The sequence below is a fragment of the Xenopus laevis genome, chromosome 5L (assembly GCF_017654675.1).
Source record: "Xenopus laevis strain J_2021 chromosome 5L, Xenopus_laevis_v10.1, whole genome shotgun sequence".
Classification (NCBI taxonomy): Eukaryota; Metazoa; Chordata; class Amphibia; order Anura; family Pipidae; genus Xenopus; species Xenopus laevis.
Window position 1 is genome coordinate 15644313 of NC_054379.1, and position 14985 is coordinate 15659297.

The following is a 14985-nucleotide window of genomic DNA, read 5'->3' on the forward strand; positions in this document are numbered from 1 at the left end:
TTTCTACAGCAGTTATAGATATAGTCTGTGTGATAGCGTGCATCCTGCTCATAAAACCAATCGATATGTATGATAGAGTATAAAATGTTTACTTGAAGAGCCGCTCTCTGCATCTGATAAATTGTTCATTCTGTTGCAGGAGAGGTGTTCGATTACTTAGTGGCTCACGGAAGAATGAAGGAGAAGGAGGCGCGGGCGAAATTTAGGCAGGTACGGGAGAGAATAACCTCTTACTGTGTTGTGTTGCTGCCATCTTTTTTTTATAGGCACAAAAGCAGGAAGACTTTGTAGCGAGACTGGAATCCATTAGCTACATTTGTTTTTTATTTTATTCTATTCTGACGATTCCTGCCTGAAATCCGACTCGCCCCAGAGATGGTTTGTAGCGTCAGGCAGAGCTATTTTTAGGTCTGTGTTAATAGCTTGCGGGGAGCTTTGCTTCCTTTGCTGGTTACCATTTTGGTCCTACGATACTCCTACAGAGAACATGGAATGTGGCCTTGAAAGAGACGACTTCAGCCGTTCCTTCCTCCCGTCTCTCTGTCACTGTGAGAAACACGATCAGCTGGATGAGGTATCCTCAAAGGAAGCCTAGTGATACTGTCTGTCATGGTGTCCTCATGCACAGAGATACGGCGACAGAACTATATCTATTTATAACCTGACCTACATAATAACTTTGCCATGGAAATGTAAAACCTAACTGTAGGAAATGCTGCACATATCCTTAGCCCTAAAAAGTGCCCTTTAAGTACAGTGTACTTATACCACACTCCTTTTACTAATCCGAACCTCGGTGGGCCGTGCTAGAGCCCTGCAGTATGCGTTTGGTTGAGGGTGGCAGTAGTTACATAGTTAATTTGGGTTAAAAAAGCCCAAAGTCCATCAAGTTCAACCCTTTAAGCAAACCCCCGGTGCATATAAATAAATAAATATATATATAACTAGTTACTGGTGCACACAGTGAAAGGCATTTGTGCCTGTGTGCAAGTTCAAAAAAAACTTATATAAAGTTCAACTCAAAGAACCGCACCATCCAGGGCTTTCAATGTTCAATAAAGTGAAAAATTCATTATCGTAATAAATGATAATACATTTTTCACTTTATTGAACATTGAAAGCCCTGGATGGTGCTGTTCTTTGAGTTGAACTTTATACAGTATATATATATTTATTCCAAGTTGGCGCACTCCACACAAAGCAATTAAATGCCTGGGTGCCGCTAAAAAACTTACATATACGGTATCAAAAAAAAACGCACTCACAGGACTGTAATGAAAAAAGCCGCAACAGCTGTGGTTTATTCCTCGACGTTTTGCCTACCAAACTTTAGCCGTCCTCAGACCTATATATTCAGACCTAGCTCTACACTGACATATATAAAACATAGAAACACTAATTGTAGATTTTAGTATCACAGTAGACTTGGATATTATGTTTGTTCAAGAAGCCCCTCTTAAAGGCATTGATAGAATCTTCCTTCACAACCTCACTTGGCAGGGCATTCCCCAGCCTCGCCACCCTTGCTGTCAAGAACCATCTGTACTGCTTCAAATGAAAGCACTGCGTATCTTGACAGCGCTATATAAATAAATGATGAAAGGAAAGTTCTGTTCCGCAAGTCTTGTTCCTTGTTTTTTTCTAAAAAGATCCACCACCGTATGTCTATAAATGCCTTATAGAGTAATCTTGCTCTGTTGCAAGTGTCTTTTTTTTTTTCTAGAGAAGACAACCCCAAACGTTGACAGTCTACTTTCAAAGTTTAAATCTTCCATCCCTCTAACCAGTTTAGCTGCACGTCTCTGCACTCTCTTCAGCTTATTTCTATCCTTCTTAAAGGAGAACTAAACCCTAAAAATGAATATGGCTAAAAATGCTGTATTTTATATACTGAACTTATTGCACCAGCCTAAAGTTTCAGCTTGTCAATAGCAGCAATGATCCAGGACTTCAAACTTGTCACAGGGGGTCACCATCTTTTGAAAGTGTCTGTGACACTCACATGCTCAGTGGGCTCTGAGCAGCTGTTGAGAAGCTAAGCTTAGGGGTCATCACATATTTTAAAGCAGATAATGAGGTTTGTCTGTAATATAAGCTGATGCTACAGGGCTGATTATTAAATTCTAATGCTAGTTGCACTGGTTTCTGTGTTGCCATATAGTAATTATCTGTATTAATTAATCAGCCTTATATTGTGTCAGTGAGTGACAGCAGCACAGAGCATGTGCAGTGAATCAGCAGAAAAGAAGATGGGGAGCTACTGGGGCATCTTTGGAGACACAGATCTTTCCTGCTAAAGGACTGGGGTTGTCTTGTGCTGGTACAGAAGCACAAAACATAACATACAACATTTCTAGCCTTCTTCTTTAATTAAGCATTAGGTCTCCTTTAAGGACTGCAGCCCAAACCTGCACTGGATACTCAAGGTGAGGCCTTTACCCATAAAGAAGCAAAATTATGTTTTCATTAAGTTGAATGCCCTTTTTATGCAAGACAGTGCTTTATTTATTTGCTTTACTAAACCACAGACTGACACTGCCTAGAATTACACCATTTGTTGTCCACAAAAATCCCCAGATCCGTCTCAATTAAGCATAGCCCCAACAAACGTACTACCATTCAGTGTATAACTCACATTTATATTATTTCTTTAAAGTTCATAACGTAACATAATTGCATTTATCAACACTGATCCCCATTTGGCAGTTTGATGCCTGGTTCTTCTTTAGTCAAATCACTCTGCAAAGTGGCAGCACCCTGCATTGTTTTGCAAAACTGTTAATAAACAAGTTTAAAAGCATAGGGCCAAACCCCTGCGGTTGGCTGATTAATTTTGGCATAGCATTCTGCTCTCTTAAAAAGTTCCAGCACTAACCACTATTAAAAGAGCATTATTGAAGGTGCAAACTGTCGGATCTATTCACCAACACATGCCAAATCTAATATACAAGACAATATCGGAGCACTCTCAAAAGTGCAATTAAAATACTCTTTATTCCAGCCCAGCATCATCTCAGCAGTATTTCATATTATACAAGTCCTTTATCTAGCTGGCAGCTAGACCACTAGAGGCTCTGGCATTAAAGCTGCTCAGAATGTCTCTGGTGATGCAAGAACAATGGCAGTTACTGTTCATATTTATTAATGGAATTGTACAAGACACTTTATTAAGGGACAATAAAAGGCAAGATTAAAAATGGGACTACTTGCCACTCCATTTTTTTTTTTACATTTTATTTTTGATCTTTAAAGCTTGCTGAAGCTTTTGGATTTCTGCTGGTACGTTCCTAGGTAATATTCCTATTTACTGATTTTACTTTGTATTAAGTACATACACACAGGCAGAGTGTATAAACACATACAGTATAAGAACTCTTGAAAGCAATTGACATAAAGGCTTTTGGGTTTCTTTAAATGCACCTCTGAAAAAGGCGCTTTGTGCAGCATTGCCCAAAAACTGCTGACTCATTAGTGGAAATAAATATATATATATTTATCCATCTTTTAATCTATTATTTCTATTACATGACTCTAGCGGAAATAATTTAATCAATGCATAGTTGTGTTTTATGTGGGTTTTTTTTGGTTCCCACCCGTCGGTTAATCCTTATTCAAATCCACCCCCTTTAAGAGTAAACACAGGTGGACTGGAAGAAATGTATTTATTCCACTTCTATTACCTTCATTAAATGGCAAAGTAAAAAAGATCTTTTATGTTTACCTTTCACTTTAATAAATATGTTTTGAGTGATTGTCCCGGCAATCGATCTTTTAGTGCAGCCATTGTGTGTTGAAACAGGTTTGGACTTATGAGTTGCACCCTGTGTTTTTTTTTTTCCGGCATTGGCGGTTCCCCTCTGTATGCTAAGGCAAACTCTACAGAAAGGCACTTCTGGTTTTTGCAGCATTCTGGATAACAGGTTTCCAAGGGATAAATAAAATCCCAATCTTCGAGATCATTCAAAGGGATATGAACCAGATTTCTCTTTATTTGTATGGCTCTTGATCGTCACCTTTCCCATTGGCTCAGATGTAGGCAATAAAACCATGCATTTTCCAGAACTAGAACATCAGCCTAGCTTGTTACATCTGTAACAAGATGAAGCCAACGCATGGTGCCATTTTTAAAGCTTAAAAACACAAAAAAAAATTAAAGCGTTTTAAAAAGAAAAAAAAAAAAGAAAATATAATGTACTGTTGCTCTGCATTGATACAACTGGTGTGTTTGCTTCAGAAAATCTACTATAGTTTACATAAACAAGCTGCTGTGTAGCCATGGGGGCAGCCATTCAAGCACAGGATACACAGTAGATAACAGATACGTACTACTATAGTTTATATAAACAAGCTGCTGTGTAGCCATGGGGGCAGCCATTCAAGCACAGGATACACAGTAGATAACAGATAAGTACTACTATAGTTTATATAAACAAGCTGCTGTGTAGCCATGGGGGCAGCCATTCAAGCACAGGATACACAGTAGATAACAGATAAGTACTATTATAGTTTATATAAACAAGCTACTGTGTAGCCATGGGGGCAGCCATTCAAGCACAGGATACACAGTAGATAATGGATAAATACTACTATAGTTTATATAATCAAGCTGCTGTGTAGCCATGGGGGCAGATCCCAAAGTGTAGCATTCTGCAGAGGCAAGTTAATAGGGGGGGTAATTGAATGCTTTCTCTAGTTATTGTAACCAATAAGATGTGTGCATTCAAACCGCTGACCAATAAATGCTATAGTTTATATAAACAAGCTGCTGTGTAGCCATGGTGACATCCGTCCAAGGCAAAAAAAGAACAAAATGCACAGCAGATAACCGATAAGCCCTTTAGAATCCCATTGTATACTACAGAGCTTGTCTGTTATCTTCTGTGCTTGAATGGCTGCCCCCATTGCTACACAGCAGCTTGTTTATATAAATTATAGTAGTGTTTCTGAAGCAAACACACCAGTTTTACCAGTACAGGGCAACACTACATTATAATGCCATTCCTTTAGAACACTTTCTTTTTAGATGTTTCTGTTTCCTTTAAGGTCTCATTGTGGTTAAATAAGAAGTATTAGGAAACCAACAGTGGCTGGGGGCATAGCTGTTCTTGCCTTAGGCACAAGGAAAAAGGCAACCTTTATAGTTTATACCTAAACAAAAACACCACTTTTACCAGTGCAGGGCAACAGTAAATTATGCATTATATTGTCAGTCCTTTAAAACATTTTTTAGTTTTACTGTTCCTTTAAAGGGACCGGGCCTGACCCTCGCTTCCATGGCATGACCCTCAATCCCGTGGCCTGACCCTTGCTTCTCCCGTGGCCCAACCCTTGCTCCCGTGGCCTGACCCTCGCTCTTGTGGCTATAAGTAGCCTCTCTTTATAGATGTGATTTACTTCCTGCTCTTCAATGAGCCCCTTGCATAATTAATTCTGACCCAGTGGAGATTTGATCTCTAGTCAGAACCAACGGTGCTGGTGTGGGAATGAAGTTTAAGGACTGTTACCAATGACTTTGTGTCTAAAAGAGGAGAAAGTGGGAGGTAAATCTTCTGCCCGTGTCCCAGGGATTCGGAGAACGCGCTTATAATTTATTCCTGTCTTGCCTCCATGCATTTAGATTCCAAACAAAAAATTCAAACCAGAGACGACTGTAATAAACTTTAGCTGCCCAGTTCTGAAATGCTGTAATTTGTGCCTTTTTCACCAGCACCCCTAATTTGTCCTTAATTCCTTCTAAATAAAATCCTGTTGCAATAGGACCTGCATGCACTCCTTTTTTTTTTTTTTATTTTTTGCTATCCAGCATGAATAGCAGTTACCCAAAGTGTAGCATTCGCAGAGGCAATTTATTAGGGGCGTAATTTAATGCTTGCTCTAGTTATTGTAACCAATAAGATTTGTGCATTCAAACAGCTGACCAATAAATGCTGCCCGCTGCCTTGTTGCTAAGGGTTACTAGAACTGGAGTAAACTGTGCACCTGTTATTACTGTCCTTTCACAGAGACATGTCGGTTTTGCATTTCCCTTGCTGTTAATTTCAGTGTCTGGTATCCTCTTGTTCATCATCTGTTTGCACATGGGGTGACAAAAATAACCTTATTTCAGCCGCTCACAGACAGTGCCCGTATTGTTTATGCTCTTGGGCAGCAGCGTTCCAGGCGGAGAATAGCTCTACAGTTGGTTTGAAGACGGCAGTCTCACAGGGATCTTACGTTTTCACTTCTCATATTCAGTTACGGTTAAACGCCGATCAGTTTTGCCTTTTCTCACACCAAACACAGCTGGTTCCTTTCAGCATGGGCTCCTGAACTGACGTAACCCCTTCCCAAACTGGCCCTGTGCCTTGCCTGCATGTCACGGCTGTAAGTATGAATACTCTGTACTGTTCTATGGGTGCACCTTACTCTATACACCCTGCAAACAGCTGCACCCTGTCCGTCCATGTGCTGCTGACAGTACCCAGATTTATGGCTGTACAGAAAGCTCAACCACCTTGCTCTGCTGCATAGAATTGCAAAGCCCCTTCTATTAAAAGACTCTGAAAAAATAATAATTGGAGTTGTCTGAAGTTATTTTTATCCTGTACTTGTAGATTTTTATTTTTTTGTAGTGAAAGTCCTGCTTTATATCACAGTGTGTTTGCTAGCAGCTCCAGTGGAACTGGACATCTTTTATCTTTCCCTTTAACTTAAAGGCGATAAAAACTCCAAATTAAGTTTATGCCTTATCAAAAAAATTGTCGTTTTTAGCAAGTTTCTAATAAACATTTATTAAAAAAAATGAGGGGTAATAAAAAGTAGCCATAACAATAAATTTGTAGCTTTATAGAGCATTGGTTTTTAGATGGGGTCAGTGACCCACATTTTAAAGTTGGGAAGAGTCAGAAGAATTCAAAAACTATAAAAAAAGAAAAAATGAAGGGCAATTGAAAAGTTTCCTAGAATTAGCCATTCTATAGTATACTAAAAGTTAACTTAAAGTCGAACCACCCCTTTAAAGGGCACCTGTTGGGTGAAAATATTTTCTCCAACCAAAGGTGTGGGCTAATAGAGCCCGGACTCCGGAAAATATTTTCCCCCAACGGGTGCCCTTTAAAGGAGAACGACCCCCATTTTAAACTGATCTTTTCACCCAACTGCCTTGTATCTTGAGGACTCTGAGCCCCCTGTAGCTGTGCTGAATCTTCACAGTCTGATTTCTGGATCTTGAACAGAGATCGTTGACCTGACCTAGATCATGCACAGTAGAATCCAGGATGAGATTGGGTTCTGGGTTCCATTTTACATGCTCCTGGCTTGGGTTCACCACCCAGATGACAGTTGCCAAACCCTGTTAAGCATGAATGCAGATTCAGCTTTGATACAGGGGACCATTTTAGTAAGGCAATGTAGTTTGGTTGGGGATCACGGAATCTGCCTAAAATAGGCTTGGGGGGGTTCATTCATAATAATTGATAATAAGCGTATAGAGGGGTATTTTTGCTTTTTGGTGCTGCTGGTGGAACTGTGTTTAGGGACACATGCCAAGCACCCCCGATCCTTGCTGCCCCCTGATAACAATGGGGGAAAACTAATTAGAACAGAACAGCTTTAAAAAGAAAATAGAAGGAAAGGGGATTTCATTGATTTATAAAGACTTTCTTCAAATGCTTCAGATGTTACCCATAGCCACGAACAGGACATTTCCTCTATATTGAACAAACTGTCGGTGGTTACAGACAATAAACATTCCCTCCTGCTCCAAAGCCTTCACTTATGACCAAACGCTAAGAACAGAGGGATAAATCATCTCTGGGAAGAGATATTACTTACCCTTTAAGAGTTTTCTTCGATTAGTATTCGCGTAAGTACTAAGAAAATAATTTACATGCCCATCTTTCCCATTAGGAACAATGAAGGGCGAATGGGAATAGTGTGAGCTCTCAGTTCGGTGTGTTGCTGCATATAAATATGGAAAGATAATAATGATACTGTAAATGCCACAGCTCTTCATTCCGCTCTCTCTCTCTCTCTCTATTTGCTTTTCAGATTGTCTCTGCCGTTCAGTACTGCCATCAGAAATGCATTGTGCATAGAGATTTAAAGGTAATTATCTCTGTTCTACTGCAAAGGGATAATCGCTCTCCGTTATAACAAATATCTGCATTCTATTAAATGCCCGTTTATAGAATTGCCTGTAATTGTTTTATGGCACAAACGGGTGATCCCGCCCCCCACGGCACTCACCTTTTCAGCGGCGGAGGAGGTCAAGAGTCTGCAATTGTGCGCTCTGCACTAGACAAGATGAATTTCTGGGTTGAAAAACAGAAATTCAGCTCTTAAAGTTACCAGGAGCAGCATTTTTGCCGCACCTGGCTACCAGGGGGGCACTGCGGGGTGCACCTGGGTGCAAAGGCATCTCAAGGAGTACTCTTAGATGGGGCTGAAAAAGTCAGTGTCAACATTGCTTTAAAGCAGAATTAAGCCCTAAAAATGAATGTGGCTAAAAATGCCATATTTTATATACTGAACTACTGCACCTGCCTAAAGTTTCAGCTTGTCAATAGCAGCAATGATCCAGGATTTCAAACTTGTCACAGGGGGTCACCATCTTGGAAAGTGTCTGTGACACTCACATGCTCAGTGGCCTCTGATTGGCTGTTGAGAAGCTAAGCTTAGGGCTCGTCACTAATTATCCAGCAGAAAATGAGCTTCCCCTGTAATATAAGCTGATGCTACAGGTTTGCTGATTATTAAATTCTGATGCTAATTGCATTGTTTCTGTGCTGCCATGTAGTAATTATCTGTATTAATTACTAATCAGCCTTATATTGTGACATTTCTATTCTATGTGTACTGTATATTGTGAGTAGGTCCCTAAGCTCAGTAAGTGACAGCAGCACAGAGCATGTGCAGTGAATCAGCAGAAAAGAAGATGGGGAGCTACTGGGGCATCTTTTGAGACACAGATCTTTACTGCTAGTTAGGGCTGTGGTTGCCTTAGGCTGGTACAGAAGCACAAAACATAATGTTCAACATTTCTAGCTACTTCTTTGGTTAAGCTTTAGTCCTCCTTTAAATCCTAGTGCTGACACCAAAATGACTTAATTTATCCCCCTTTTTAAATCCAGAAAATAAGCAGAATTAGGGCATTTTTGGATATTAGTGTCCCTTTAAGAATATGCCTTCACCCTTCCCATCACCCTTATTTGTCAATGGGTGTCATAGGTCAACATGCCCTATTGTGACAAGTTCTGCCCTTTTTAAAAAAAAACAAAAAAAACATTATTGATCATTGACCAGTATTATTCATTATGGCCAGATAGGAAATAGTGTGTCATGATAAAAGAAGAACTGCCTTTTCTTCAAATAGATTCCGTCATGATTTTTAAGGTTTACTTTTTATTTCTAAATTACATTGTTTACATAATTCACACTTCTATTCAAAAATTGTATTCTTGAACCAGCAAATGTATTTTTGTAGCTTTGAGAAGGATCCAGCACTTCAGGATGCAACTGCTTTGAGACAACTATTGTTTCTCCCTTTCCCATTGTATTATACCACTACATGGGTCGTGCTCCATACCCCACCGAGTGGTGGACATGAGAATAGCACCCAAGTAGGAAAAAAAAGCAGAGGGGGTTCCTGCTCTGGTCCTATTCTCATGTCTACCACTTGGTGGGGCTAGGGCAATGCAAGAAAAAATTTCAGCAGAGGTTTCAGAGCTGCTTTCTGGTTAGCTGCCCATTGTTCTGATGTTAAGATGCTGGGGAGGCAAGGGAGGGGGTAATATCACTAAAACTTGCAGTGTAGCAGTAAAGAGTGACTGAAGTTTATCAGAGCACAAGTCACGTGACTGGGAGCACCTGGGAAACTGACAATATGTCTAGCCCAAAGCCAAATTTCAAAATTAAATATAAAAAATTCTGCTTGCTCTTTTAAAAAAACTGATTTCAGTGCAGAATTCTCCTGGAGCAGCACTATTAACTGGTGCGTTTTGGGGAAAAAACATATTTTCCTGTGACAGTATCCTTTTTTAAGATGGATGTTCTCTAACCTTTCCCATTTTTTGTCACTGGCTACAGGCAGAAAACCTGTTGCTCGATGCAGACATGAACATTAAGATAGCCGACTTCGGCTTCAGCAACGAGTTCACCATCGGGAACAAGCTGGACACGTTCTGCGGGAGCCCACCCTATGCTGCACCTGAGCTGTTTCAGGGGAAGAAGTATGACGGGCCAGAGGTGGATGTCTGGAGTCTCGGGGTCATTCTCTACACACTAGTGAGCGGCTCTTTACCTTTTGATGGTCAGAACTTAAAGGTAAGGTTAGGTGCAAAGCCTACACTGCCCATTGCTATTGGATATGATATTTTAAGTACTCTCCCTAGAGGTCTTATTTCTTCCCTTACTATTAAACCATTAGGATTGTTCACCTTTAAATTAACTTTTAGTATAATGTAGAGTGTGATATTCTGAGACGATTTGCAATTGGTTTTTATTTTATTATTTGTGGTTTTTGACTAATGTGGCTTTTTATTCAGCAGCTCCCCAGTTTGCAAATTCAGCAAAATCTGGTTGCTACGGTCCAAATCACCCTAGTAACCATGCATTAATTTGAATAATAGACTGGAATATGAATAGGAGAGGGCCTGAATAGAAAGAGGAGTAATAAAAAGTAGCAATAACAATACGTTTGTAGCCTTACAGAACATTTGTGTTTTTTAGATGGGGGTCAGCGACCCCCATTTGAAAGCTGGAAGGAGTTAGACAAAGAAGGGAAATCATTCAAAAACCATAACAAAGAAAAAATTAAGGCCAATTGAAAAGTTGCTTAGAATTAACCATTCGAGGACATACTAAAAGTTAACTTAAAGGTGAACCACCCCTTTAACATGCTCAAATGATAGCATAATAAAGAGAGAGACTGCAGAGTAGTTATACCTGCGTAAATCAGTCAGAGCTACTATACCAATTTCTATGGCAAACATAGGATCAACATGTTTTTTTAGGGTGGATGTCATTTTAACCCTGAAACATGGGCGCCATTAATGGGGTTCGGATAGTTAGCCTCAGTGGCAAAATACTTGCTCCACTTTGTAGAGCATCGGGTTGTCTTATAAATGTCTCCCAGACATGGAATTAACCTTATTTAAAGGTGTAATGGCAGAATCCACAGCATTTTAGTACAGGCATTGGATCCGTTATCCGTAAAACCGTTATCCAGAAAGCTCTGAATTAGGGAAAGGCCGTCTCCCATAGTCTCCATTTTATCCAGTAATCCAAATTTTGAAATATTTCCTTTTTCTCTGTAATAATAAAACAGTAGGTTGTACTTGATCCCAACTAAGACATAATTAATCCTTATTGAAGGCAAAACCAGTCTATTTAATGTTTACTTGATTTTCTAGTAGACTTTAAGTATGAGGATCCAAATTATGGGGTCCTGAGCATTCTGGATAACAGGCCCCATACCTGTATAATGTCCATAGGAATAGAGAGAGAGCTCAGCTTGTGTGTGTATGTACGACTACATTGACAGCCGGTGCTTATTTCACGTTTTTCACAGGAATTGCGGGAGAGAGTATTAAGAGGAAAGTACCGGATTCCTTTCTATATGTCCACAGACTGTGAAAACCTACTAAAGAAGTTGCTTGTACTGAACCCAATGAAACGAGGCAGCTTGGACGTAAGTGCTCTTTATATTCAATGCAGAAATCCACTATTTCTCTCTGTTACTGTGATTAAAGGATCATTGCCCTACTGAATTGTGCTTAGTACAGGGGAATACCTATGCTGCCATATTTTTATGAGATCTCTCTGTACAGACTATGAGCAAACTTAGGGTACTGTTCCTGCTGAATTGTGCTTAGTTCAGGGAAATACCTATGCTGCCATAGTTTTACAGTATCTCTCTGTACAGGAAATGAGCAAACTTAGGGGACTGTTCCTGCTGAATTATGCTTAGTACAGGGAAATACCTATGCTGCCATAGTTTTACGGGATCTCTCTGTACAGACTATAAGCAAACTTAGGGGACTGTTCCTGCTGAATTGTACTTAGTACAGGGGAATACCTATGCTGCCATAGTTTTACGGGATCTCTCTGTACAGACTGAGCAAACTTAGGGGACTGTTCCTGCTGAATTGTGCTTAGTACAGGGGAATACCTATGCTGCCATATTTTTATGAGATCTCTCTGTACAGACTATGAGCAAACTTAGGGTACTGTTCCTGCTGAATTGTGCTTAGTTCAGGGAAATACCTATGCTGCCATAGTTTTACAGTATCTCTCTGTACAGGAAATGAGCAAACTTAGGGGACTGTTCCTGCTGAATTATGCTTAGTACAGGGAAATACCTATGCTGCCATAGTTTTACGGGATCTCTCTGTACAGACTATAAGCAAACTTAGGGGACTGTTCCTGCTGAATTGTACTTAGTACAGGGGAATACCTATGCTGCCATAGTTTTACGGGATCTCTCTGTACAGACTGAGCAAACTTAGGGGACTGTTCCTGCTGAATTGTGCTTAGTACAGGGGAATACCTATGCTGCCATAGTTTTATGGGATCTCTGTACAGACTATGAGCAAACTTAGGGGACTGTTCCTGCTGAATTGTGCTTAGTACAGGGGAATACCTATGCTGCCATAGTTTTACAGTATCTCTCTGTACAGGCTATGAGCAAACTTAGATGACTGTTCCTGCTGAATTGTGCTTAGTACAGGGGAATACCTATGCTGCCATAGTTTTATGGGATCTCTCTGTACAGACTATGAGCAAACTTAGGGGCTGTTCCTGCTGAATTGTGCTTAGTACATAGGAATACCTATGCTGCCATGGTACCATGCATCTGAATTGGTACTGCCATGTAGATAGAGCAAGGCGTTCTCTAGAATTGCAAGTGAGTGTGGCCACAAGGCGGGTAGAAGTACTGTGTGTTAAATGTGCCATGCCTTATGAGAACTGGAATGTTGGCTGTTGGGAAGCCGACTACTGCTACACTTGAGTGATGGTACATGGTCAGGACCAGCAGTGCAGACAAATTTTTTCTTTTCCGATTCTTAAATATCTTTTCATGAATTCCCCAGCAAATCATGAAGGACCGGTGGATGAACGTTGGCTATGACGATGAAGAGCTAAAGCCGTATACTGAGCCCGAACCAGATAATAATGACACCAAGCGAATAGGTAATCCACCCCCAAATGTTCTGCAACAGATTGAATGTATCGGTTTACAAGCGCAGTCAAGCTTGAGTGAGATGTCATGTGTTTGCAGCTGTGTTTACTCTCCCTAGATATCATGGTGACAATGGGGTTCTCAAGAGAAGAGATTAACAACGCCGTAGTAAATCAGAAATACGATGAAGTCATGGCCACCTACTTACTTCTGGGTAGAAAGCCTCCTGAGGTATGTGATTGGCTTCTGTGTGTCTTATTCTTCTTCTTCTGTGTGTCTGCAGAAACCTCCAGTGCTTATTAAAGAGATACTGTCATGTGAAAACATGTTTTTTTCCAAAATGCATCAGTTTATAGTGCTGCTCCAGCAGAATTATGCACTGAAATCCATTTCTTAAAAGGGCAACAGATTTTTTTATATTAAATTTTGAAATCTGTCATGGGGATAGACATATTGTCAGTTTCCCAACTCTTTACTGTGATGAAATGCCAAGCATGTAGGCACGAAACGTGTCAGAATTGCACACCCACCGCTGTAATGGATCTTGAATATGGGCCTGAATAAAGCCAAGTTCATCTCTTCCAATCGATCCCTGACAATAAATGTCTCTCTTGCAGTTTGAGGGAAGTGAGTCTCTATCCAGTAGCAACCTCTGTCAGAGGTCTCGGCCGAGCAGCGATTTAAACAACAGCTCGGTGCCGTCGCCCGCACACATGAAGGTGCAGAGGAGCATTTCTGCAAATCAGAAGCAAAGACGGTTCAGCGATCATGGTACGGATGCACACGTGCACTGGTATGGTGACCAATACCCGCTGATTGGTTACTATGGGTTACTGCTCCTGGGCCAACTAAGGGGGTTATGCAATAAAAAATTGCCTAGGAGCAGTAACCCATAGCAGCCAATCAGCAGTATTTGTAATTTGTAAGTAATAGTATTTACTGTTCGCCATTTAAAAATTACACATCTTATTAATTACTATGTGTTACTGCTCCTGGGCAAACTAAGGGGGTTATGCATTTAAAAGCACTAAGTTTGCCTATGAGCAGTAACACGTAACGGCCTATCTGCAGGATAGAATCTAATGGTCGCCATTTAAAAATCACACATCTTATTGGTTACCATGGGTTACTGCTCCTGGGCAAACTAAGGGGGTTATGCAATAAAAAGCACTAAGTTTGCCTAGGAGCAGTAACCCATTGCAGCCAATCGGTAGGATAGTATTTACTGGTCACCTGTTTAAAAGCTAACTTCTTATTAGTTACTATGGGTTACTGCTCGTGGGCAAACTAAAGGGGCTATGCAATAAAAGGCACTAAGTTTGCCTAGGAGCAGTAACCCGTAGCAGCCAATCAGCAGGATAGTATCTACTGGTCGCCATTTAAAAATCACACATCTTATTAGTTACAATGGGTTACTGCTCCTGGGCAAACTAAGGGGGTTATGCAATAAAAGGCACTAAGTTTGCCTATGAGCAGTAATGCGTAACAGCCAATCAGCAGGATAGTATCTACTGGTCGCCATTGAAAAATCACGCATCTTATTAGTTAATATGGGCTACTGCTCCTGGATAAACTAAGGGGGTTATGAAATAAAAGTTTGCCTAGGAGCAGTAACCCATAGCTGCCAAACAGAAGGATAGTATTTACTGGTCGCCATTTAAAAAGCACACATCTTATTAGTTACTATGGGTTACTGCTCCTGGGCAAACTAAGGGGGTTATGCAATAAAAGGCACTAAGTTTGCCTAGCAGCAGCAACCCATAGCAGCCAATGAGTAGGATAGTATTTACTGGTCACCTGTTTAAAAGCGAACTTCTTATTACTGT

General features: G+C 40.5%; 1 protein-coding gene across 2 annotated transcripts in view; it reads left to right on the forward strand.

Moving 5' to 3' along the window:
* The window catches only part of mark1.L (MAP/microtubule affinity-regulating kinase 1 L homeolog), a 97692-nt gene that overhangs the window by 65869 nt on the left and 16838 nt on the right, over positions 1-14985 (forward strand). For both annotated transcript variants that reach the window (XM_018262618.2, XM_018262619.2), the window contains exons 6-12: positions 140-210; positions 8029-8085; positions 10066-10302; positions 11549-11668; positions 13071-13170; positions 13278-13390; positions 13777-13930. In XM_018262618.2, coding sequence (XP_018118107.1) covers positions 140-210; positions 8029-8085; positions 10066-10302; positions 11549-11668; positions 13071-13170; positions 13278-13390; positions 13777-13930 — 852 coding nt within the window. The remainder of the gene's footprint in view (positions 1-139; positions 211-8028; positions 8086-10065; positions 10303-11548; positions 11669-13070; positions 13171-13277; positions 13391-13776; positions 13931-14985) is intronic.